This window comes from Sebastes umbrosus, chromosome 5 (assembly GCF_015220745.1).
Source record: "Sebastes umbrosus isolate fSebUmb1 chromosome 5, fSebUmb1.pri, whole genome shotgun sequence".
In the NCBI taxonomy this organism is placed as follows: domain Eukaryota; kingdom Metazoa; phylum Chordata; class Actinopteri; order Perciformes; family Sebastidae; genus Sebastes; species Sebastes umbrosus.
In genome coordinates, this window is record NC_051273.1 from 26338184 (window position 1) to 26365241 (window position 27058).

The 27058-nt window shown below is 42.9% G+C and overlaps 1 protein-coding gene across 1 annotated transcript; it reads right to left on the reverse strand.

Annotated features, from left to right (window-relative positions):
- Positions 1-24075: 24075 nt before the first annotated feature.
- Positions 24076-26243, reverse strand: her6 (hairy-related 6). The gene is made up of 4 exons (XM_037771339.1): positions 25881-26243; positions 25635-25730; positions 25424-25511; positions 24076-24943 (listed from the first exon to the last, which is right to left on the reverse strand). The coding sequence occupies exons 1-4, from the start codon at positions 25986-25988 to the stop codon at positions 24408-24410; spliced, it is 828 nt and encodes a 275-aa protein (XP_037627267.1). The 5' UTR covers positions 25989-26243; the 3' UTR covers positions 24076-24407.
- Between the last annotated feature and the right edge of the window lie 815 nt (positions 26244-27058).

Sequence of the window (27058 nt, forward strand, 5' to 3'; positions counted from 1 at the left end):
ATTCCATCAACAATTATCAGTGTTGATAAAACTGATGGCAAATGTAAGGGCTCAATACAATAACCGCAACAACCATGAAACATATTGCAATCCAAGACAACAGCCCTGCAACAAATACTACCTTAGTGAAGAATATAAAGTTCCTCTTTTGATAAAACTACCTCAAAAGGGCTTTTATAGGCTCTGTGAATAGTTTTGGGGAATTGTTTATGGTGTTGACTTGAATTATTTTGTAATTTGTTCCTAAAAGATATGTCCACCGCCTGAGTTTTTGATCATCATATTGATCATATTTGACCCTATATTCTACAATAAACTGTCTTCTTGTTATCTCCCTAGTGAGTAGTTTGACTACTGCATGTGTAATAATGTCATCATGGGTTGTTTCACCTGATATTTTTTTATGACATCGCTGTGAGTCTCTGTAGAGAAAGCAGAGACAGCGTGGGTGGAGAACAGTAGTATCCTCCAGAGGTTTTCAAGTCTCTTGGTTGTCTGAAGCCTCTGCACAATCGCAGAAATTAGTCAGTGTCACTGCAATGTAATGCCACTTTAAAGTCTGCAAGATTCTGTTCAGAAAATTAGTTATTTTCATGACTGTACAGACAGAATAATTGCTGTGCAACATCATTAAAGGGATCTTGGAAAATGGGCGTTTATTTATATGGAAACGTCACAGGATTAATGGTGAATTAGAATCATCTTCTGATGTAGTCTAACAAGCATACACTGTATGTGATGTACCTGTGGTCAACATATAAGTATTTAGGTATCCTTATTGATCAGAACTTGTCTTTCAAATCACACATTGAAAAGCTTGTTTCCAAGCTGAAACTTAAATGACGTTTTTTTTTTTAGAAATCCTGTTTCTCGCTCCAGCTAAGGAAACATTTGATTTCATCAACCTTTTTTTTTTTTTTTTAGCTTTATTAGATTACAGTTATCTGTTCTATATGATTGCACCTGATTAGTGCCTAAGGAAGCTGGATACTGTATATCATTGTGCTTTACGTTTTATTTCTGGCCTTGGAAATCTCGTACATCACTGTACTGGACTTTCGCATTGGTTGGCTCTTATAAATCCTTCCTTGGACTGGTTCCTTCGCATCTGTGTACATACATGTGTAAAACCCAAATCAGTATGGCCTCATAATATTCTAACGATGTTGGTCCCAAAGGTTAGAACAGAAATAGGCAGAAAAGTTTTTAAATACGCTGGAATAATGTACAGAAGGACCTGATATTGTCAGCGCTGATTACTATGGGGGAATTTAAGTCCATTTTAAAGGATCGAGAAAATGGCACTCTTTTTCAATGTGACTGCTCTTAAATTTTTCACTGAAATCGTTTTAAAATCAACCTGTTTTATGAATTATAATTGTTTTTTGTATTGCATATTAAGTGGATATGGTGCTCATTCACCTGTAGCCTGTAACAGATGTATTTGTCTGCTTGTATGTAGGGATGGCTCGATACCACTTTTTCATGTCCGATACCAATACCGCAACCTTGAGTATCTGCCGATGCCGATACCAATCAGATACCGTCTTTTTCCCTCTCATAGACAATTTTGATTCATAAATGTAATAACTTTAGTTACTTTGCAGATTCAGGTTTTTAATATGAAATATAATGAACTAATAAATGATGTATTGTTATAGATTAAACTACCCAGCAGTATATAAAGTAATTAAAATGACATCCACATTTATCAGCTGCAACATTAAAGTGATGAACACTTTAATGCATCAATAATTCAAATACAATAATATAATAACAGTCGGTTCTGTAACGAACACTATTGCACATTCACACACATAACGCTTTCTCTTGGGGCTACACTCAAAACATTCAAAATGACGTGGCGACGCCGACTTATAAGAGCGTATGCCGGCCTGAGCCGCGGACATCACTGGCCCAATTCAAGTAAAGGAATTATAATTCCAGTGTGAAATACTGGATATAACTCAACACTCAATGTCGCCTATACCTCAATGACAGTTGTTGACAGATAGTTTAGGCTAATGGGTCAGATTGGATTATACTTTTTTTTTTCTCCAATATCCGATCCAGTCATTTTGCCCAGTATCGGACTGATACCGATACTGAGTATTGGAGTGGCGTATCTCTTCCTGTATTGTTTGTGTTTATTGTTGTAACAATATTTAAGCTGCCTTCTTGAGCAGGTCACCCTTGAGAAAGATATTTTAATCTCAAGACTTTTACCTGTTAAAATAAAGGATATATATAATTGTGGCTGCATTTCCCTGCAACGCTCACGCATGCGGACACAGGTGAATCTACACACAGACACAAACATATGGGCATAGACACCCTTCCACCTGTACAGTATCCACTTTACAGTAAGTACTCACACTCAATGGCTGCAGAGACATTACCACAAACCAATCGGCTAATAAACAAACACAACCACATACACACTTTGGCTTGACTGGCTTGTAACCTGGTTTCCAGAACACAAGACAGTGATCACTTAACCACTCACCCTGCGTTAATTGCTTTGGGTAATAAAATCACTTAAATGTTTACATTAAATCCACTGAAACACACAGACCTCTTCACCCTGTCACCACCCTGTTCTGCCTACAGACACACCGGAGAGAGAGAGAGAGAGAGCGATAGATTTTTGGGGTGACCTCTATTGTTGCCGGCTTTAATCCTGGCCGCGGCACCTTCCAGTGGGACAAAAGGATTGTGAGCGGCAGGAAGCCAGTCCTCAGTTCTCCCAACGCTCCACACAAAGCTGCTGCCGCCGGGTTATGATTAGAACATCAGTGTGGCCCGCAGAGCTCTTGCTGGGAAGGATGCGAGCTCAGACCCACGCCAAGCCAGGGCGCCGCCAGCACTTTGAAGAATAGAGAGCGGGTGAATGAGAGGGCCACAATGAATACCTAAAAAAACCCATTCAGGCAGACCTTGAGAAGCACAGGTTGCCTCTGTGGTCGGTCCTCCTCTGTTCTCCCTCTCCCTTCTGTTCCCTTCTTCACCTTGGGCTGAGAATGTGCTGAGGTCTGCGGGTTCCTCAGAGACCTCTTAGAAAGGGAAAGAAGGACGACAAGACGGGGGGGCAGGACTTTTACAGAATAGCTTCGTCAAAAGTGGCGTGGTCCAGACCCAGCCCAAGATGCTCTCGCTGCTCTGCTAATAGCCCGCATCAGCAAAAAGACAAAAGGAACTCAACAATTATTAGATTTAAGGGCTGGCTGCAGTGAATGGGGAAGTCCAAATGAAGTCATTGTACGTTGATGGAAGAGTTGGGGGTTAGCTGAGGTTCAGCTCCAGACCAATAGCCAGGCCTGGAATAATTAACCAGAGACAGCTATTAATCTTGACCAATGACAGTGCCTGAAACAATGGGGACGGACCAATCATTGATGGTAACATCCACTCCGGGGACCTCAGCTCACAGCTGTGGGACCGTCCCAGACACTGGGGAGGCGGGGCAGCGGTAGTTTAGCTACAATATATCAACTTCACTGAGTACAGTGATGGATGGATTGCAGTTCTATGAGGAAAGTGACCAGAAAACAAACCTCACAAAGCCAGTGTGAAATACCTTACTTCTCTACTTTTTGCTGACAAAGCAGTTTCCTTGTTTTTGTAAAAACGTGACAATGACAATAATACAAATAAGATCCAGTGAATCACAGAAACACCGGTCCTTGGGGGTTAAGGTATTGCAGGTTTTCTATCCTGCCTGGTTGTATTATTGTATATATTTTTTTCTCAATAATCCAGATTAAGCCATTCAAATGAAAGCTACCTGGTCAAATTAAAAAGTAAGTATTCATACTCTAGATTTCGGCTAATGACGGGTGAGGTAACAGGCTGCACCAAATCTACTATAACAGTGATAACACTCGTAGTAAATTGACTGCTTCTCAACAACACTTTGTCTCCTAAGGGTAATAGTAACAAAAATAACTTCTAACTATAAAGCAAGGAATCTCTGTCTGTCTTTCTGTTTGTCTTTTGCATATCTCGAGAACCGCTCATCTGATCTACTTCGCACTTGGCGGGTGTATTGCTCAGGATCCAAGGGAGTGCAGTGCCAAATGTGGTGCAACTTGACCAGAAGGTGGCACTGTAACAATGAACGTACCATAACCATAAGTCTCAGAAACAAAATTCCAGACGAATCTATATAAACCGTGCCCATTTGCGTCGAGATTGAATTTCCACCATTTTGAATCAGATTTTTTGCTACTCCTCCTACACATTTTGGGCAATCATCACACAATTTGGTACAGAACATCTGTGGACCAAGCCGTGCTATTGTGACCACATTTGGTGGACATGTGTAGATAAGATGTCTGAGTGACCATGACAAATTTGGTGCTATTTGGCCAATAGGTGCTGCTCTAGAAGATTCATCTATTCATAAATGAAGGAATCTCTATCTGTGTATGTATGACTGCCCTTCGTATATCTCGAGAACTGCTCATCTAATCAACTTCACACTTGGCTGGTGCAAGCAGCCATACTGCGGTTATCGACAACGCTGCAAGCAGATCTTATAGGGGCCAAGCAATCGGTCCGTTACAGACGGGCACTGCTGCTGATATCTCTCTATTGAAGCTCTGGATCACAGAACGTAAAGTGACACATTACATCTAGAGCGAATCAGGTTTATCTTGAATGATAAACTGAAGTCATTTTTAAATATATGGTCACAATATATTTCTTTTCTCGAACAACACACATATTGAACACAAACTCAAAATTACAAGTCGTGCTCGGCAGGTGGGTGAATGGGTGGTGTGACGGATTTATTCCCCCTTTTCCGTTTTCTTTTTTCCTTTCTCTTACTCTCTCTCTCTTTTCTATTTCATTTAGTAAATAATGTGAAATTGAAGAAGTTCCTTATGTTGGCAAATGTCGAAAGTTTTGCACAAATGCTTTCAATGAAGATATTGAAAAAACAAACAAACAGCGATTACACTCGAGGTGAACATCTGTTCTGAGTGTGATTCTGTTCCTAGAAGACCCCCAAATATGACTTCAGATAAATAAATACACAAAAGGACTAGACTGTAAGATCACGGTAAAATGGAAACTCTATAAAATAAAGTTTGTGTTCAAGTATCCGTGAGCTGCAATGGAGGTTCAAAAAGAAAAAAGAAAAGCTGGGAAAAGCAAAGGTGTTAAAAATCCACTAGTGAGACATGAAAGTTGCAGGAAATCTGCACACGTAGCAACTCCACACCCTCAGTGGTGAGTTTACTCCTTCTCACATAATTATGAAAACATACAGGTCGGAATTTGCTGCTCTCTGATATCTATACTAACAGCCTACAGCGAGTCATGAGAGGCCAGAATAGATAAGGTGTTAACTGCAGCATGGACAGAAAAACTTTTTCACACATTCAGATCCAAACCACATGAATGTCAGGGAACCAGTGTGTTTTTACAGTGTGTTTCTTTAAGAGAGTATGGTGACTCACTTTGTTCAAAAAGTATAACTGCTTGCAAAAGAGAGGAGAAACGTCCACTAATTTCATTGCTAATCTATTTTTTAGGTCTGAGCGATTTTGAAAAAATATCTAATTGTGATCATTTTGACAGATTTTGCCATTGTGATATGATTTGCGATATTAAAGGGAATGATAATTTGTACTACCTTTGAGAACTACCTCTGCAAAAGGTGCACCATATTTTTCTCGCAAGCCAATCAGGGCAGGCTGTGCTTTTTCAGGAGGGGGTCTTAAAGAGACAGGCGCTTAAACGAAGCATTTCAGACAGAGGGCGAATACAAGTCTATTCAGACAGACAGTATGAGAAAAATAATGTGTTTTTTGAACATTAAAGCATGTAAACATGTTCTAGTAGAAACCCAGAATACAACTATGAACCTGAAAATTAGTATGATATGTCCCCTTTAAATCTGTAGAATATGATGGGTAGGCCAGGACATTGCTGCAAAACAACAATATTTCGTTTAAAATTAGATTTGCAGTAGGCCATGTTGCGATTTTGTTAACATTTTGATTAATTGTGCAGCCCTAGTATTTTTAATTTCATCTAACCTGCTTGATTAAAAACACCAAAGACACCCAAACTAAAAAAAAGACATTTATATGTATTCATTTGTTTACCTTTTTAATCAAGTCAGACAGTCAATCCTAACAAACAAGGCCACAAGGCTTAGGATTCTTGGGTTTGTTTGGGCCTTGTATAATCAGCATTTTGAGGGCAAGTGAGGGATTTGACTGATGATTGCTAAAAGTTAAAAATACTGTACAGCAAACCTTTCTGGCCGGACAGGCTTTTTTTATTGTCCAGATACTCATTAAAACTGAGCATTTTGTGTGTCCTCTTTCTCATCTATACATACAGTTGTTATAGTATTTGAATGAGAAGTGGTAAGATACCAGTAAGTGTGAGTGAACTATAGTGTACAGCCATATGGCAAGTACTGAGGGAGGACAAGGAGGGGAGATGGAGGCATCCTGAGAGACATGAGCCTCTGGGAGGCAGTTGTGGGGAGGTGTGGAGGGTGGCGGCGGGGTGTTGGTGGTACAGTATATGTGGCAGACCCCTGGCACACACGCCAGCTCCACTTTCCACGCTGCTCACTCTCCTGACGCTAGGCTCCCCCGGTGCCCCTGCCCTCCTCCCGGCACCGCTTTGTGTGCCCGCATAATCTCCCAGCAAAGGAGGCGACGCAGGTGGTCCCATCCCAGTGAAGGCTCTCTTTTTTCTCTCACCCTCTGCCTGTTCTTGTCTCTCTTCCCTGGCTGCCTGCATCCTCTCTCCTCTTCAGTCCCCGGCGTGGCGACACAAAGAGACACCTCCCTGGCAGAGATAAACCTATTTTAGAGATGCCGAGGGGGGGAACCTGACGCTCCCCGCCTCTCCTCCCCTTCTTCCCTTCATCTCTCTCTCTTTCTTGCTCTTTCTCCCAGGGAGAGCTGTGCTGCGCTGGGCTTCAAGCACCATTAGCGCCTCAGTGGTGTGTGTATTCCTGTGTTTATGTGTGTGTGTGTGTGCGTGTGCGTTGAAGAGGTTCAAAGGGTTCTGCCTCTATAGTTCACCAGTCAACCTGATCCATGGGGGACGGAGGAGGCAGAGACGGGGGGGGGGGGGGGACAGTAAGGGACACTTTCAGGGTTTAAGTGGAAGTTGTCCAGGTTAGTACAGATGTCACCCCTCAACCGGCAGGATGGTCCCAAACAGGTGATGGATGGTATTCAGGTGTGTGATGCTTTCCAGTGGGGAAAGTTAAGGATTTTTTTTTTTTTTCAATCACAAAGATTCTGAAGCATAAATCATCTTAGAAGTATGAACATGTAAACCTCATCCTCAAAATTCATAAATAAATAGTATAAATAGAATGTCTCTCTATGTTCAAAGCTGCCTGGCAGTCCAACAATGTAAAGAATCCTTGACAAAATATGTCCACATTCATTGTAAGGGTTGAATGTTTAAAGATAGTTCATTTGTTTTAGTTTAGGCTCAGTTTTAACTCAGTCAATACTTTATTTAATTTGCAAAGAGCTGATCCCTCTCAGTGTATGTGCACTCTCAAAGTAGTGCTGTGATGTTGGATGTTACAGGGATAAATGCAAATGCAGATCCTACTGCTCTGATTACATAAAAACTTTTTTATTCAGATTTTATGCACATGACAGTGTGTTCTTTATACTATAGCAGTTTTTTAAAATTACATTTTAAAAATCGCAATACATCGCCTTTCTTACAGTATCGCAATATATTGAATTGTGACGTAGCCCCTGTATCATGATACGTGTTGTATCGTCAGACTCTTGTCAGTACACAGCCTTAGTCAAAGTGCAATGTTTTAAATTTGGCAGTCAACATATTCTACAATATGGCAACAGTAACTCAAATCTTCACCTCTGGAAAGTTTAAAAATGACCCTAAAAATCTGATGAAAGAGAGTAAATGCCTTCTGTACTAAAAGAGAAGTTTTGTTCTTGTACCATCAAACCTTGTTTCTCCGCCTCAAACAGTCTCACCGAACTCCTTTACAACCGAAAGGGAAACAAGCCCTCCGTCACTGTGTGAGTAGTAATTAGAGGTGCAAGGACAAAGTCCATATCACTTGATGGGAAAACACTAACACAGTTTCTCTTTTGCCCTGACATCATTGTTATCACACCCACTTCCCCTTCAAACAAATCAGACATGGAAAATTGTCTGGTATTCCCCCCTGGGCGCTCCCAATCACGGCATCAAAGGCATGACGCAAGGCTGGGACAAAATGGAAGCCATTATGGCTAATTAGCTGCTGCCCTTTAAAGCACAGGGACCTGCCTGCTGCCGGGGCGCTGAGTGTGTGTCAGAGCAAACGCCACTGACAGCTCCCACGCTCACAGAGGAGACGCAGGGAGGAGACGCAGGGAGGAGACGCAAGGGAGGGAGGGAGGGTTTAGAGAAGAGAGCGAGAGAGGTAAAAGGGGGGAAAAAAGGAGGATGATTGTGAATTAGCTGGAAAGCATGCATTCAATTTCTTTTTAAAAATGCTTCCTGCAAATAATGGAGGAAGTGCGCAGGAGGACTAAATGGGGAGGAGGGGGTGCAGGGTCACTGGAAGATGGAGCAGGAAAAAATTGGGGTGGGGTTTGGGGGCACCGAGCAACTCGTGATGAAAGGAGCTTCTTCTTTCACTGCCAGGATCCACATGGGCATTCTTCAAGCTCACCCAAGCAGAACTCGGCTACACACACACACACACACACACACACACACGCACACACACACACACACCCCACCCACTACCATAAAATTCCCATATGCCCCTCCACATCCTCTCCACCCCACCTCAACTTTATCACACACCTGAAGGCCTGCCTGCTGCCCGATTACCCAGCATGCCCTCCCCTCCGCTTGTCTGTCATCATGCTCCTATGGTTACAACAACCCTAAACCACACACACACACACACACACACACACACACACACGCACACACAGATGGAAATAGATAAGGAGCGGACACACATGGTTACACACACGAACACACACTGAAAGTCAAACACATGCACAGTTAAACACAGCGTGGCCCTCTGGCCGGCAGATCAGCCCGTCTCAGCTTGTACGCGAAGGAATTAGGGTGTAATTACTTCTCCATTCAGCTTCGTTATTCATTTCACCATTGTTCATTTTTCTCTGTTGATTTTACGGCAGCTTGCCACCATAAAACCTCCCTCACCTACCCCGTGGACTAAACTTGTTTTTCAATTTATTTCTTTTATTTTTTCTTATTTCTTTTTCAACTTATTTTGACATGTAAAATATACAATTTGCGGTACTACATATAAAATCAGCCCAATCACCAGAAAAAAATGTTAGCATTGTACGTTTCTGCCAACCACGGATACGTTGAATGTTTTTGGTCAGAGCTTGTAACGTAGTACAACAAGCAACGCGCAGAGCAAGTAACGTAGCATATCGAGCAACCGTTGTTGAAAGTTATAACGGACACAGGACTTTCACTCAGAAGACCGCTGTTTGTGACCCATGTGAAACCAAAAGTAAACGTTGACTCGCTTGTTACGCATGTTACGAAACATTACATAAGAAAGTCTGCTAAGGGCGGTTATTATTTATGTATGCTAGTTACATTATTTTATGTTGTTATACGTCATAATTTTTAACACAAAACATAATCTTTTCTAAACCTAACCAATCATTTCACAACGTTAACCACGTGGCACTGTGCATTTCTGGAATTGTGAGTGATACGAGGCTGATATGAAACGTAAAAATTAATGAAGTGGTCCATCAGTATTGCACCAATGAATAAGATCTGATTATGTGAAAGTTGCTGAAAGGTGGCCAGTGTGCACACCAACCCCAGTACAGCTGCAGGACAACAACAGCATACAAAGGTAAAGGAGAGGTTGTCTGCACACTAATGTTGAATGTTGATAGAGAGATAGATAGATAGATAGCTAGATAGATAGATAGATACTCCCCAGTATCATTCAGCTGCAGTGAGTCTTGGGATGCTGAAACTGTACAGTAAGCCCTACAAGATAATAATAACTTTTACTGTAGTAATATAGGCATCCTTTTATGAGGGTTTCTTGTCTCATCAACATGTTCTACTAAAATCATCAACATACCGGTAGAATTGTAACTACAAGACCTTCTCCCACAAGGCTCAACTCAACATACGAAATGTTCTGCACTTACAGAGTAGGTATTTCACTACCTGGACCCAGAATGAATCTGCCACGCTGATGATTAAGATAACATTTCATTTAATCTCATCTTTTATATATTGCATGCCTGTTTTTCAACCACTGGGTTTGATTGTTTATTCATTTCCTCCCAAGCGCAGCCTTCAGATCTCCACTAAGAAGAACACAAGTCAAGGCCTCGTCCTCCACCCACGTATCCAATCTGTCCTTCCCAAACGAGCGGCGACAGACGATTTCCTGTGCGCTGGAATCCTTAACCCTCTTATTCCCAGCTCCAAGGCTGGTGGGAGACTCAGGGAGGGGTTAGAGGTCCGGCATCTTTTCACACATCTTTGCAGACATAAAGAGCAAACAAACCACAGGGTCTTTATCACTGAAATCTAAACCCCCTCGGCTGATTTCATGTCTGTGGGTTGAGGCTGGGGGACGCAGCGATGACCACCTGTTCTCCGTTTCTCCTCGTGGTCGCTTTTGTCATGGGCTTTACATTCTTTCAAACCATTACAGGCCCAGGGCGAAACTTAAGCTTTTGCCAATTTCTCCCTCGCTGCCCCATATATGAGAGCCTATACAGTCTCCTTTCAAAGGCTGCTTATGTGTCTGTCTTCGTGTGAGGGAAATTAAAACACAGGGAGAAGGGTTATCGTGGAGGTTTCTATAGGTCTTGCAGTTTCAGCGCGAGTATCACAAGACTCGCTGCCGCTGAATGATATTGGGGAGTATTTTTTTTTTCCAAACAAAAGCATTGATTTACAGGGGGCTCTCTGTCTCTTTGTGCCAGCCCATTGAAATAAACTGTGCCATGGAAGCATTTATTGAAGGACTTTGGGGGTTTTAACAGGAGACAGTGAAAAGGGATCCTCATACATACAGATTCCATCAACCAGCTATAAAAACTGAGGGGAGAGGAGTCTCATTTATGGGGTAACATGGTTACATTTTACTGCTCGGTGGCATTGAGGCAGAGGAGGCAGAGAGGACGCCTCTTTTGTTCGCTGCACGGCTGCAGCAGACAATGATCGAGGCGTGTGGAGCGCAGGAATGTCCTTACTGTAGACACTCTCGGAAGTCGGGTTCGAGTGTGCGTCTGTCTGTCGCTTTGTCCTTGTGGCAGTGTGTGTCCATTTTCGTGACAGATAGGACTGTGGGAAAACTGCCCTTACGAACGCCGTCTATTGTCTACCGTCCATTTATTTGTGGCGCGGTTCACTCCGCTGATAAGTGATGGAGAGAACCGTAGATGAAACAAATTCAATCCAATGCAGCATTGTGACTCGCTTACATGATTCACTTCTGATTAGCCTCAAGCCGGCATAGCCGAGCCGTCAGCGAAACTGCACAACCACACAGAGGCCTCGCAAAAAACCCAGGAATCCCCGTCCCATTAAAGACCAGTCACTTCTCTGCCTCACTTCAGAGGCGTTGAGAAACCACTGTCAGGCCTCACCGTGTCGTCACATAGTCAGCCATAATGGGCTCTGACTATTATTAATACAGGGCCCGGAGCACTCCCAGCTACATCCAAGGGCTCGCCATAAAATATGTTAATCAAATCGGGCCCCTGGGGGCCCCTCAAAGGGAGCTTTAACACAAATTGAATATCACTGATGGCTCTGGAGGAGGGGTCGGTCTCGAAGGGGGGAGGCCCTAACCCTGTTAGTCACACGGGTCAGGGCTCAATGATGCTGCATATTTCCAGTCACTGTCAATTACCCTGATATCGTCTGTGGAGGGTCGCACGCAGCCAGCGCTTCAGGGGGAAAGAGAGAGCGCTCAGCAACTAGTGGCTGGATCTGTGGAGCACGTGGGAAAATCAGAGTAGGTATGTGTGTGGGTGAGAGATTTTGTGATCTTCAGGACAAATCGCCAGCCCCCGGATGCCACACGCTAATCACGCTAATGCCTATTGGCCGAGTTAAGGAGGAAGCGAACATGCAAGCTTTAGATTAGTGGATCATGTAAATTATCTGATTCTGCAAACCTATGACAGCTTTACCACTCAGAGTAATTATGATGGTTCTAAAGGTTTCAACGCGGGTCTATGGACAATATGTCTATTCTAAAAGAGAGAAAGCAGCAGACCATAAGGGACTAATTAAGCACGGGACAAATGAAACTGAAAAAAAGAGATCTGATGTGCAGTTAAATATCTCTTCCTGGTAGTAATGAAGCAGCTCTGATGAAAGGAGGAACAGCTGACAACATAGCCTAAATATAATGCTGTAAGAGTCATAATCTTTCAGAAGCATCTGCCTACGATGCAAACAGACTATTTATATTTTCAACTTTATTGTTTTCCCTTCCTTAACTGGTAAATTGCAGTGATGAATTACTTCACATCAAAGTGAAGCCAATTCATTTGTGTCATTTCATTTAGAAGAAGGGTGGAGTTTAAATTCTGTCAATACATGTTCCTGTTGCATACTGTAAATATCACCAGAAACCAAATGACCACGGGGTCAAGAACTTTTGATCTAGGTCACGCCAACCTGCAGAAAAGGCCTGTAGGATGGAGCACCATGGACAGGGTAAAAAATAGGAAACATTTGCCCTGTAGCCAGGACACACTTGGTTTTAAAGCAACACTGCATGAATACAGCCATAGAAACTCCTCAAACCAGCAGAATCAATTTCTGCCAAACTCCTGTCATCATTTTGTCAAAATACAGTCAAAGACAGCGTAACACGCTCTGTATGTATCAAGATATTGGTAAAAAAATATGTCTGGAACATACTGACCACAGTCTGGATTTGAAGAGAAGTTGATTACTCTACTTCTTTTTCTGCCCTGAAAACTTTTATCTTCTATTTAACTAGCAAATTAAAACATTTCACAGCCACCTTTCATGTTTATGGGGGAAATGTTTCATACTAGGGGTGTCGCGACATACTGGTATTGATAACCGTAATATTTTAAAAATGAAATATTGACATCATGTTAACATGATAATATCTTGTATTAATCAGTTCACTGCGCCTCAGTGTCTGACACCGACGCACCAAGGCACCCTTTAGCATCTGTATGAGATGCACTGCGCTTTTAAATAACTCCAAAGTAAACCCATCAGCTTCATTATTAGACGGTCAGAGCAACAGACGTAGTATAAAGAGCGAGAAAATCAGGGTGGGAGGGGAGGTTGGACCGGTCAAACAAACAGAACTTTCACCCAGGAGACCGCTGTTTGTGTCCTGTGTGAAACCAAGTCAACGTTGACTTATTTTACTGTATTTTTGTTACATAACTTATAAACGCAGTTCCGTAAGAAACTTATTTTACCTAACAAACGTACTTATTTCAACCCAAAAAACCTAAGCCCTTTTCCTAAGCCTCAAGTGGTTTTGTTGCATAAACCTAACCAAGTAAACATAAAAACTGAGTGTACCTACATTGGAAGTTTATTTTGAAAAGAGACTGCATGCATATAACGAGTGGACACTGTAAGTTTCCTGTCACCACTGAAGTTCATTTTGAAAAGACACTATGTATGTAACGAGCGGATACTGACACGCCATCTCAGACATGTCCAAAACTGACACTAGAGGGGTACCTAGAGCGCCACAAGGCCACTGAACAAGCGCCGGTATTTGATGAGTTGGGATTGAGAATGTGTTGATTAACAAAGTTAAAGATGAATTGGACTGATATAATTATCATTATTTTTTTTTATTTTCTATAGATATCGCGATAATATGGTTATCATGGTTTCTTTTGGCCACGATAATCGTGCAGTAAAAATCTGGTATCGTGACAGCCTTATTTCATACCCAAAAAGAAAGATCTTGGAGTATCACCTTAACTGTTCTGCGATGAAACAAACCAGAAAGCAGCACTGATATTGGACAATTTTGCATAACCCATGATTACAGTCAATGTTGCCATTTTTAAATGTCCACTGCCAACGTTTACCTGGTAACTATGGTATGGTTAATGTTAAGGAAAGATGTGGGTTATGGCAAATAAAGTAAGGTTACAGTGTGGTTAAGGTTGGACAACTAATATAAGGAGGGAAACTCTTGGCGAACGGTTATACATAGTCGGTTGACTGTGATTGTGACACAAATTAAAGGGCACGCTACATCCTGCATTGGCACTGAATGTTGGCAGCGGAAGTCAGACAAGCTCCCCTATAATGTAAAGTTGCCATGCAGTCAATCTTTTTCATTCAGTGACTTATCATAGCTTTCAGGGATGACACGCTGCTGCTTCCCTCACAGCTGCTGCAACTGAGGAAAACAAAGAGAAGCGGATGCTTTATGTATTTGACCACACAACACAATACCATCAGAAACATGCCACGTATTCTTCTGAGGTCTCAGTTCCTCTGCCCACTCTAGGTAGCTACTTTACAGTTTCAAGGATAATCACATTGGACCCATTTCCCAGAGGAACCTGGGTTTACATGTCCATGACAAGCTTGCCAGTACCCCAACACAACACGCACACACATTTGTCTCATTCATGATGCAAACCGGAGCTGAGATAACAGGGTCTGGTGGGAGTGTTTGAGAATACACTCCACAAAGGTGAAGTTACAGAGACAAATGAGGTGGGAGGCATCGAACACACATACACGCTTAGAAAAACAGTCCAGAATAAACCCACACTTGGGCTTTGTCAACGAGCAAAGACACACAACACACTCTAAGTGACATAAACAAACTCTTCATTGTGAACACACTCAAACAATTACACACACACACACGGCTTGCTTTGTGTCTACAGCGTCTCGTGGTCGTATCTCTGAGGCCAGCTCCTCTGCGGCTCCCGCCACTGGCTCCAAAGAGGGAAAGAGGATTAACTGCTGGTCCACGTCACAGTTTAGGCTGCTTTTGCGTGGACGGAGCAGAGGGAGGTGGGATAATGCCATTTCATGTCTCTGAGCACCTACATGATGCAATGTATCTCAGTGGTGAAACACTAAATGCCAACAATAAAACCAACCAAGAGAAACAAATGAGAAAACAGGACTAGGAGGATCTTTGGGTGAAATTGAGGAGTGGAGAGTCTCTAAAAAGTTTAAACAGAATGAGTTGCATTAGAAGTCACTATAGCTGCTCGGGATAAATTTGAACATATATACTGAATAGGAAAGACAGAAAATCAAGAATTAAAGCAAGGGGGCTGTGTGCCAAAAGGTTCAACAATTCTCTTATAGGAAATCAGTTATTAATAATTATTACTTATCCAAAAGGTGAATTTCTGACAAGTTATGCTGAAGAATATGAATATGTAATAGATGCCTCTGAAGAGCCTCTTCAGTTGTTTTGTCCACCGATGTGGAGGCATTTATTTTCCTATGAGAATACTGGATTTAAGAGCGCAAACCTTTTCACGTTGCCTATTTAGGTCAGCAATTCTAATGCCATTCATGCAATCAACATGTGTGTGTTGTTTACATTTAGCAAGCATAGACAACTCTAGTGGCTTATGAAATGGAAATGTGTGAATCAAGGCTGTGTGTGAAGTAGTTGTTTGATGAATAAGTCCGTCGACAGAAAATTTACAGTTTCAGATTTTTCAAAAAAACTTGTTGGTTCCAACTACTGGAGGTGAGGGGGGGATTGATACAGCATAGTATCGCAATATTGTTCGTGGCAATATTCTATCGATACACAGACGTCAAGTATCAACCTTTTATTATATAAACTATTAACCTCTTAACAATCCAACTCTATTCTGTCTTTCAGAGGTTGTAGAGGGCTCAGTCTTAAACCTAGAGGGAAGAGGACTGGCATCATATGAAACTAGTTAACCTAAGGAAACCTAAGGAATTCATTGGTATCAACCATGTCATGAGCTTGTCGGGAAGAACGCTAAATAACGCTCCAAATTTACACAACATTTTGGCGAGGAAAAACTGGTCCTTGGCCTCTGACCTCATGATATGTGACTAAAAACTCTGATATGAACAGAGTGAAAACTGTATCTTATTAGATAAAACAGATGTTGACAAACTGCATAATTTGCAGTTGAAAAAAGGTAACAAATCGTAATATATCGCAATATTCAGCATATCGCAAAATGTTTAAAATCGCTATCGTGATATAATTGAATCGAGGAGCCTCTGTTGATTCCCACCTCTACCAGCTACTACAACGTGAGGATTTGATGATATGGTAGTAAACTGATTATCTTTGAGTTTTACATTGTTGGTCGGATAAAACCAGCAATTTGAATATGTCACTTTGGGAGATTTCTTCAATATTTATGGTCATTTTGTGAAAAAAATCAATCCCTAGAATGGACACACACACACTGTGATTGTGATTTATGTTAATTTAAGATACATGAATCCATGTTTGCTTATTTTTCCATATTTTAATTTATGGGTGGAGACAGAAAGTGTACTCAGGTATGTACAGTATATGCAAATGCTCTACATATGTTTCTCCTACCTCACTGTTGTCTCCCAACTGATTTGTTTTCTAATGTATTATTTATACATTCATTGATAATTAGTTTTATATTACCATAACCATAACTATATTTAATTATATGCATGTTGAGTCTAATGATCTGTGGTACCATTTACATTCATTTGAAAGGAAATCCAAAGTCAGCGCAATGTAAAAAGCAAAATGAGACTGAGGACCGAATGATGAAAATGTACGTACTGTATGGAAACACAGTAGACCGTACTATAAACTGTCTGCAGGGCTGCACACACCCAACAGACAAACACATCACAGCACGTTTCTCGACAGGACTTCTCATCTGTGGAGGAGTTTCTTCTTTCATTTCCCATGCTGAAGTGCGAGCCACTAAATCAAAGAACACAAACAAAACTGTTTGCACAGTCGAGACTTAATCCATCAGTTTCTGAGCAGACACCTCCCTCCTCTGTATCCCATGCTCCTGTGTGTGTGGCCTTGCAGTTAACATTACATCATTAACACCATCTTCATGACTTTACAACAACAATAGCCAGCGTGTTGATTCGCTGACATCAAACTGGCTGACTCCATCAGAGTGAAAAAGAGCTGGACATCCGGACCCGTTTGATGTATTCAAGGGTCAAAAAATCTGGTTTCTCTTTCCCTTCATCTCAGAGGGGCCCGAGCCTCCGCGGAGGGGCTGTTAAACGCAGGAAAATAAAACCAGCCACGCGAGGGCAGAGCTCGTAGATCATACCGCCAAACAGCGTGTAAGTTGAGTGTGTTAGGGGTGTGTTTCGCTCTTCTGCTGGACTTCACAAGTCTCCCTAGGCCACTTTAATTGATCACAGCCTCGCTCGCATGTGCAAAGAAACACAAAAACCCCACACAAAATGATGATGTAGTGTGAAGGTAGTGGCTGGTGAGCTGCAATCATGCTCACACATACCTGAAGACATACATATTGCAGATGAACTCCAAGCAGGTACCTACTGTAACCTCTCTCTCTCATACAATCACACACAGACGGCAGCACGATAGCAGCCTAAGTAAATCATCTCAACATCCTGCCATATGAAAACCCATATGGGAATATAACCAGATTCAGACTGCGTAGTGTTACAGTATGCACAAGAAAGGATCATCGTGGCAACACTGTAAACTGTTGCTGACCCTGACCTCTGACCTTCTTGGAGAGACGAGCAAGAGAAAAGGCAGCCATCCTTTTTGGTCACTGCAGCATCTTTGCTGTCCAGTGAAACTCAGGTATCCCTAAATTTGGTGATTTAAACTTTTTCAGAAATGGTGAAGCAAGTATGAACTATTCCTTTATGGATTGAGAAAATAATTCTCCCATGTCTTTAAGGAACAGTCTGTAACATTTCAGGGGATCTATAAGCAGAAATGGAATATAATATTCATAACTACGTTTTCATTAGTGTATAATCACCTGAAACTAAAAATCAGGTTTTCGTTAGATTAGAATGAGCCCTTCATATCTACATAGGGAGCGGGTCCTCTTCATGGAGTCTGCCATGTTGCTCCGCCATGTTTCTACAGTAGCCCAGAGCAGACAAACCAAACACTGGCTCTAAAGAGAGCCTTTTGCATTTTTACGTTACCTGAAGGCCACCGTAGTTCTCCAACACGCTTATGAAACTGCTGTTGTAAAACCGTGATACCGCCAGCCGCCGTCTGACTTCCGTTGCTCCTAAAGTAGTGTTATAATGGTAAGGATGGTCTCTGAGCGAGGCGAACGGTGTGACCACGGATTTGCACTCGGCGGTTCACATTACCGCAGTCTTGGAAAGGGATGAGTGAGCGGAGGAGTACTGAGTTTGTTGCAATCTGCAACCTCACCACTAGATGCCGCCAAATCCTACACACTGTACCTTTAAGCTAAATAACCCAGTGGATAACCTAGAAAAGCACACAGCTGAAAACAGGGCTGTTTTTCGGGAAAAGTTGACCTTTTGGAAATATGTGGTTTTTACTGGACAGTGGCGTTATGCTGTCATGGGGTGGCTATCTTCATATCACTTACTACAGTATAAGCTCCATGACAACCATAATTAGATAAGCAGATTTCAAAGTTTTCTCTTTGGAAATAAATTTAATTTATTAGTCCATTCATTCATTCAATTTGGGCTCTTTAGGACCGTCACTGTTGCCTTAAAAGACGCGTTACAATACATACAGTAAGAAATACAAATGTATTTGCAAAACACCGTAGAACCAATCAATATGATGTTGAAACGATGGCGACTCCATCAATGTTAAATCCTTTGAGCACACACACAACTTCCAAGAAATGATATGAAAGTCATAATGTAGTAATAATATGTTATATGTACATTTCAAATGATTGTTCTTATTATAATCTTTCCAGGTTTTTTTTTTGGGGACCACTCTCGGGGGCCCTGACCCTGAAGTTGGGAAACTTGGCTCTGAATGATAAAAGCAGGAGGCTCAGAAGTGCTTCATGAAGAACCTCTTTGTGTGATATCAAAACCAACCAAACTGTCACCGTTGGCAGTTGTTTGGACGTTGGTGTGGTGGGAACTTGTTTGCCTGGTCTATTTGTTTGTTGTGATGGTCTCTGGGAAGAGGGGGGGGGGACCCTCCCACTCAATTGGCCTTGGGTTCCAGAGTAGCTGGAGGACAGGTCATACAAAGGCGCAGTGTGATGGGGTCATCACTGTCACAGCGCAAAGTTGGGGGATGTGCCAACTTTGTAACTGACGGCATCGTATGGTTGCCATGTCCTGCTCTCCTCAAGTCACCATGCCCTGAAACCATCCACCAAAACCCCTCCAACAACATGTTTACCAACCAAAACTGGGAGGATGGGCTATAGGGATGAAAAAGACTACTTCTAAAGGCTGGAGACTATAAAAGAAACAATCATCCAGCATCACAGGACCACCTTTGCTAGAGTTCTTGTTTTTGAGTGTGTGTGAGAGGCTGGGCTGGTGAGAAACACGGTGGATTTACATAGCAGTCTGTGACTTCAAACGAGGTGGCTGACATTTGAATGGGCTGGTGGTGGGAGCCTCTGGTGGGGTTTTTGTTGCCATGCAGGGTGAGCCAAGGAAAGTGGGCACGCACACTGCTGGGATTTGTGTGTAGACAGCTTGTCCTGTTTACTGGGCCCACAGGTTACCATAGGAGCCCCGCACAAACTGAGTGTGTGAGGGACAAAGAAAGAGTCTGAGAGAGAGAAAGATAGGGAGACCGGGAGATGGAAGAAGGGTGAACCATGTAGAGTTAGATGGGTACTACTGAGTCACCGGGTACTCTGCTAAGAGAGGACAGAGCAACTCTGATGAGTAACATACTAAAAATAGGGGAGTGGAGGTCCATGAGACCTGGATGCCCTTTTGCAAGCAAGTACTCATAATGTCAAACTCCCTGACTCCAGTAGCTTTTATGGATACTTGAGCTGTTCATTTGCTTCATGTGAATTTGACCAACAGCTACAACCGTAGACATGCATTTAGAGAGACAACCCGATCTCACGGGAAGGCGTATAAACATTACAGTGACATTCGGTGTGTCATGAGGATTTTCGTGTCACTTGTACGCCACACAACAAAACTTAGGTTGAGCCAACAAAACCACTTAGTTAGATTTAGAAAAACATAATAGTTGGGCTTAAAATAAGTTTGTATACTAAGTAAAATATGTATGGAAATAATGTAACATAAGTACGGAAAACACGTCACAAACTTCACTAAAAAACTTAGCAAACATCACTAACGTCACTTGCAAAACTAAACAAAAGTGAAAGTCTTATATTTGTTGGACCCATCCACTTCCCCCCCCGACCGCCATAAGCGGTCTTTCTCGCTTTTTATTCTACGTCAGTACCTGTAGCTCTGACCGTAGCATATTCACACGGATGTGTTTACATTGCAGTCAGTACAGACTACATGGCATACAAATGACACACCAAAAGCAAGAAAAGCGTTCTTATTGCACGCTAAATGCCTTGCGCATTATCGCGGCATTCATAAGTCTTTTCCTGCAAACAGGCTGAGTGAGAAAACACTGTTTATATATAAGGTGAAATATCTAATCTACTGTTTGTTGTTTTATAAACTCCTTTGACCTCAATTTTTTGCTGACTTCCACAACATTATTTTTTCAGACTTTTTTTTTTTATTATAATTTTTGCTTTCTTTTCCTGTGAAATACTGGATTCCTTCAAACGCAACAATTGGACAAGGAAAAAAGAACTGCTCACAACTCATCTCCAAACTATAAGGCCATAATCAGTGATGCGGATCAGAAATAGATATTGCTTCATTTTAAGGGGGGTCACAGAATCATGTGCATTTGTTGCACTTGGCGAATAAAGTGGCTGGCCTTCACTCTGTAATTAGTTGATCTCAACATGTCAGAGTGATGCAGAGCAATGATTAAAAAATATCCTAAAATACGCCTGGACAGCTGTAGCTAAACTTCTGACCACGTCCAACCATAACAGTGTCGACCTCAGGAGGAGTAAGTGTTAGTTCAGCACACAGGGATCCAAAGGGAAAAACCCTTTGCTCCTGACAAGGAACACCTGTCTGAGTGAGTGTCTACTCTGGAATGAGTGTAAGCCTCTGGGACGGAGGGAGGGAAGCATGCGAATGAGTCTATGCATGTGTATGTCATGTGTAAAAAAAAAAAACTTCGCAAATGACCCAGTCAGTCATCATACATGTGTCTAAACTGAAATTACAGGTCGAACTTTCCGCTGCATTGTATGCTTGGATCAGGATTCAGACTGCATATACACACTGATCCACTTCCGCCCACACAGATCCAACACTTCTCTCTCTCCCCTCCCACAGCTTTCCCTTTCCCTGCCTGGCTGCTCTGCTGGCTGGCTGACGAGCCGTGCTGCCTGGCTCGGTGGCGGTTGCCCTGTCTGTCAGTCTATTTCCAGGCTCAGGGCCCAGCGCAGAGGCAGGCAGTCAGTCAGTCAGGCGGTGTGGTGGAGGGCAGAGGGGTTGATGCGTGTGTCAGAGAGGCGCTCTCCCACATTCCCCCGGCGGCTGGCAGCAGGCCGGGCCTGCGGAGGGGGGTTCGCCTCTTTCTCACGACCTCTCAGGTTCCTGCGCTCATCTGGGAGCTATTCATTTCCTGCCAGAAAACAGCCTTCCCCTGCAACTGCAGGAGGAGGCGGGGGGTGAGGAGGGGGAGGGAGAGGGAGAGGAGTTTGGCTTCAAAATGAGTCCAGGGCTTGGTACAGCAAGCCCTGGGCTTAAATCATAAAGCTCTCGCTTGTCTGGGCTGCAATCAAAGACAGCCCCAGTGACGGGCCGAGAGGGAGAGGGAGAGAGAGAGAGAAAGAGGAACCGCGGGAGAGAGAGGGAGAGAGCGGACCATATGGTAGCACTTAGGGAGCCAAGGAGGAAGCAGAGGGGCTTTTTTTTCCCCTCCTTTCGCTCTCTGCATGCACGCGGAGTGTGGGAAAAGTTAATGGACACGCATGGCAGCTAACCCCCCGGTCGTGTTGTGACATGTGTGCGGTCACTCCGGCAGCTCGGCCACTGCACTGGGTAATTGGAGAGGCTCGTAAAGCTGTTCTCCAGAGGGGAAGAGACCACTGAAGATGTTGGCGGGTGAGGGAGGGGGGGGGAGAGGAAAGGAGGAAAAGGGGGGGAAAGGCTGTGAGGTGGGGTTGGAGGGAGGGCTCAGCAGCTGGGTGTTGTCCGGGTCACACCACGTGCCTCCCAGACGTCCCGCGTCCAGCTGTGGCCCCGGGGCTCAGGGCAGGAAGCTCGACACTGGTCCGAGCACAGCTGGAATGCTGTGGGAACGTTTCGTGTAGGTGTGTGTGTGTGTGTGTGTGACTGTGTGTATATGTGCGAAGAGAAGAAGCTCTGGCTCACAGGAGGCCGACTGTTATCCCGTGTGGTAGGCCTTTCCTTGAACCCCCCCCCCCCTCCTCCTACTTAACTCCCCACTACCTCACTCCTTGTGCCCTTTGGCCAGGCATGTCCTCACCCAGCCACCCTGCACAAACACACACACACACGAGGCGTATGCACGCACAGGCACGAGCACACACATGGCTTCAATCAACCAGGGGGATGCATGGCCCCCCGTAAAAAGGTGTGATGGAAATTCAAAATGATGGCACTTATCCACACTTTGTGCCTCTTAGCGCACTGATAATTGCAAACACCTGCACACCCTCCCCTCCTCCCCCCGCACACACCCCCTTCAAAGAAGGGCCACACTCGGATAGCTGGAGGGGGCACACACACCTGGGCAGAGCAGAGCGCTACCACATGGCTCAGTGGCGAGGTGTTTAACATGTCCTTCTGCTGTCAACCACCCCCCACCCCCAATCCCCTGGCATCAAGGAACTCCCTCCGCTCTGATTAAAGACGCAGCCGGAGGCTCCACTCTGCTCCATACTGTCAGGAGATTAATACTGCTGGCAACGTTAAAGCTGACTGAACGGCGGAACTCCTCATAATGATGATTTTTCTCGCTTGATCACTGCAAATTGATGATTGATTGTTAGTTTAATAAGTAATTTCCCAATTGATAAAGAGTGGAAAGAGTTGCTGCATCATTTGCACTGATGAGATTCTATATAGCTTTAATGACATTGCTTCAAAACGTGCAAAAGAAAAAGATTCAAGTGACATGTTTTGATCAAATCCTACAACGGTTTGATCTGACAAGCTCATTTTCTTCATAGATGTAACCCCAACCAAGCCTCTCCAACAACATGCTCCTGTGTCTTGACTTACAGAACAATAAGTATTTTCCATGACCATCTCTTTAGTAAGCCAGATGCTCATCCACAGCAGCCATTCATGCTCCTACTCATTGATCCAACAATTGCCAATCACACTGCAATGCACTTCTGTGCTGCTAGATGGCGTAAGTGACCTCTGTAAGACTCCACAAAGTTTCCACCAGGAGAGGTGAAACTGCTGCTGGACTATATCAGCACTAGATAGTTGGTTAATCACAGAGCTACAGTCTCCTGCCTGACTCAATTATTTAGATAAACTGATAGGATTACAATCAGCCAACAGTTTACTGACAGTCTGGTCCAGTGTGACTGAAAGTGAGTGAGCATCAACAGTGTAAGATGTGAAAGATGCATGCATCTTAATAAATAGCAGATTGAACCATAAACATTACTGCAGGATGGAAAGTCTCTCACACAGAGCAACACTTCCTTTTTTTAATATTTGCACAAAGTGTTATTGCTGATGCTGCAGACTCTAAACTAACGATTTTCTTTCCATTTCTGACCCGTGTTGCGTTCAAAACCCAAGTTTTAAAAACACTTGTTGAATTCATGTCTAAAAAGCCTACTCTAAAGTCATTTTCACATATATAAAATAACAGATTTTAAAGTTTCTGGTAGATGTGTTCTACCACACATAACATAAACAAGTCTATACTATAATGTAAGTACCAAATAAACTACATTAACAGACATATTTGCAGTTTTACGCATCAATAAGAAGATGAGGTTCCCAACAAACAACTCCAGCGCATGTTTTGTTTTTATATCTTTACAAATTTATTTGTCTTCCAAAACGAAGAACATCATAAGAGCATTGAACATATCTTTGGCATCACACAGTAAAAAAAAAAGACAAATATATAAAAAAAAATGCAGTGAACGGACTTCCACGATACAAATCTTATTTCAATATGAACTTTTACTCCCCTTGTTATAGCTGTACAAATATAGTGCATACTCTTTTCCATTTTACAAGAAAAAAAAACAACTTTTCTAAAACACTGAACAAAGAAGGAGAACTATTAAGTGTCATTTTTAAAAAGTCTTTATGGTCCTTTTTCCCCCCAGTTGTGTTCACCAGGGTCTCCACACCGAGTCCGAGTTGCCTGACGGAGCTCCGGGTGAAACTGCAGCCGGTAGAGGCACCGGCGTGCCCACGTTGTTGTTGGCGTACACCGGGATAACGGGACCGTTTGGCGCAAACGCCGCGTTAGGTATGAGGAACGCGAACTGTCCGTCTGTTGCAGGCACGATCTGGAAACCTCCGTACACTTTGGTGGCGTCTGATGGTAAACTAGCCGGAGACGAGCCTCCTTTCATGGGCAGCACCTGCGGAGACGAGCCGGGGATCTGCACCATGGACTGGCCGAAGGACGGGTGTGTCGGTCCGCCTGTGGATTGTGCCAGCTGGTGCTGGTGCTGATGCTGCTGGCTCGGGTAGTTCATGGCGTTGATCTGCGTCATGCAGCTGGCCAAGTGGCCGAGCAGCCGCGTCCTCACCTCGGTGTTGACGCCTTCACAGGTTGACAGGAACCGGGTGACTTCATTCATGCACTCGCTGAAACCAGCGCGGTATTTCCCCAAGACGGTGGGGTCTGTGTTCAGAGCAGCTGCAGAGAAAAAAAACATGTATATTTAACTCAGGATCATCAAAACATGTTGCTTTATCTGTAAAATGTGTCAGAGTTAGACTGGCATCTGGAAGCACATCAGCCCAGATGTGCTCCAAAAGCGCACAGTCATCAAGGAACATTTCAGCAACAGGGCCATTCAAAGTGCTTTACATAAATATTCAAGACCATTAAGACATAATTCAATTAGTTATAAAAACATTAAAGATTAGAAAATAAAAACAAGTTAAAAAAGCTAGGATAGACGCTAAAATGTGCAATATAACACACAGGAGTAAAAGCTGTAGTGCAGTATATAAGATCATTATCTGGTTTAATAAAAGGCAGCAAACGGGAAAGTTTGAAGCTTTAATTTAAAAGAACTCAGAGTTAGTAGTTGGTCCTACAGGTTTCTGGGAGCTTGTTCCAGATATCTGGTGCATCAGACAGATTTAGTCCGGGAAAAACAAGGCGACTTACCGGTCATCTGAGCCCTCTGGAGGTTCCGGAGATGCTTCACAGTCATCTCCAGGATGTCCGCCTTCTCCAGCTTAGAGTGTCTGGAGCTCTGAGAGGACGGAAAACACACACGGTTAGGATTACCAATCACTTTCTCACCGTTTGACAAGCAAGGATCAAGTTTTTTTAAATCTATTAATAAACCAGGACGCGAGTATAACGTAGTACTTACATCTTTCTTCAGCGCATCCAGGATGAGAGTTTTCAGCTGCCCCAAGCTCTCGTTGATTCTGGCTCTTCTCCTCTTTTCCATTATTGGCTTGGATGACTAAAAGATGCAAAACAAAAAAAAAAATGACATTAACTGTTACATTTCGTGCGTAAAAGTGAAAAATCCTCGTTTTGGTGATGAGGAACTTCTTGTTTCCAAAATGAAATGTTTTTATATGAAGGGGTGAATGTTTTCTCATGTACCAACCTTTCTGTGCTCCGAGGCTGTCTTGGGTTTATCCGGAGTTGTGTTCATGCTCGCCGGTGTTGCAGCGACCGGAGAGGAGGAGGTCTTTTCCATCATATCGGCAGGCATTTTCTCTTTCTTATCGGAAATATCCCACAAAAATCACAGCAAATTACGATCCACTGGTGCAGGGGAAATGAATATTTTCAGCTTGCAATATCCTATCCAAAAAACCCTGAGATCTGTATATGAAGTTAGTATCCGTGTTGATCGATGCGCAGCAGCAGCAGCAACAGCAGCATGCAGCGTCTATCACGAGCAGGATGCACGAGTCTCTCTCTCTGTTGAAGCCCCTCCGCGTGTGGCTTGTATTTATATCTCGGACTGCACGCGAACGGCTCGTGTGAAACTTCCCAAACTTTCTTTCCCACAGTAACTTCCCACCAATCAGGGCGAGGGACACGCGGCCCGAGGGAGGACGGCTCGTGGTCGGCGGCCTCCCATTGGTCGTCTGGCCGCTGGAGCTCGCGGCCAATGGCGCGCGGCCCGGGTTCAGGGCACAGCCGGGGAAACTACTGCCTCGAGCCTCCAACAGCCTTCAATCACCCAGCCTTCAATCATCAGACCGGTTACTGATTAACAGAGGAGCCGCTGACTGGGCACCGACACCACAATGACCCTTTATCTTTACCAGACCATAGATATAACATCACCAAATATAATAAATACTACTACAATACATGGAACACCTAGTTATATTAATAATAATAATAATAAAAATAATAAAAAATAATAAATACTACAAATCTACATGGAACACATATAGAATAAACAAACAAATACACATTATTAGTAATGTTAATAATAATAATAAAAATAATAAAAATAATAAATACTACAAATCTACATGGAACACCTAGTAATATTAATAATAATAAAAATAATAAATACTACAAATCTACATGGAACACCTAGTAATATTAATAATAATACAAATAATAAATACTACAAATCTACATGGAACACCTGGTAATATTAATAATAATAATACAAATAATACAAATAATAAATACTACAAATCTACATGGAACACCTGCTAATATTAATAATAATAATACAAATAATACAAATAATAAATACTACAAATCTACATGGAACACCTCTATAATAAATAAACAAATACATATTAATAATAATAT

Coding starts and splice junctions, on each gene's coding strand:
- her6 (XM_037771339.1), bottom strand. CDS start 25,988: ATGCCTGCCGATATGATGGAAAAGACCTCCTCCTCTCCGGTCGCTGCA. Junction 25,731..25,880: donor CAGCCTCGGAGCACAGAAAG/GTTGGTACATGA, acceptor TGCATCTTTTAG/TCATCCAAGCCAATAATGGA. Junction 25,512..25,634: donor TGGATGCGCTGAAGAAAGAT/GTAAGTACTACG, acceptor CCGTCCTCTCAG/AGCTCCAGACACTCTAAGCT.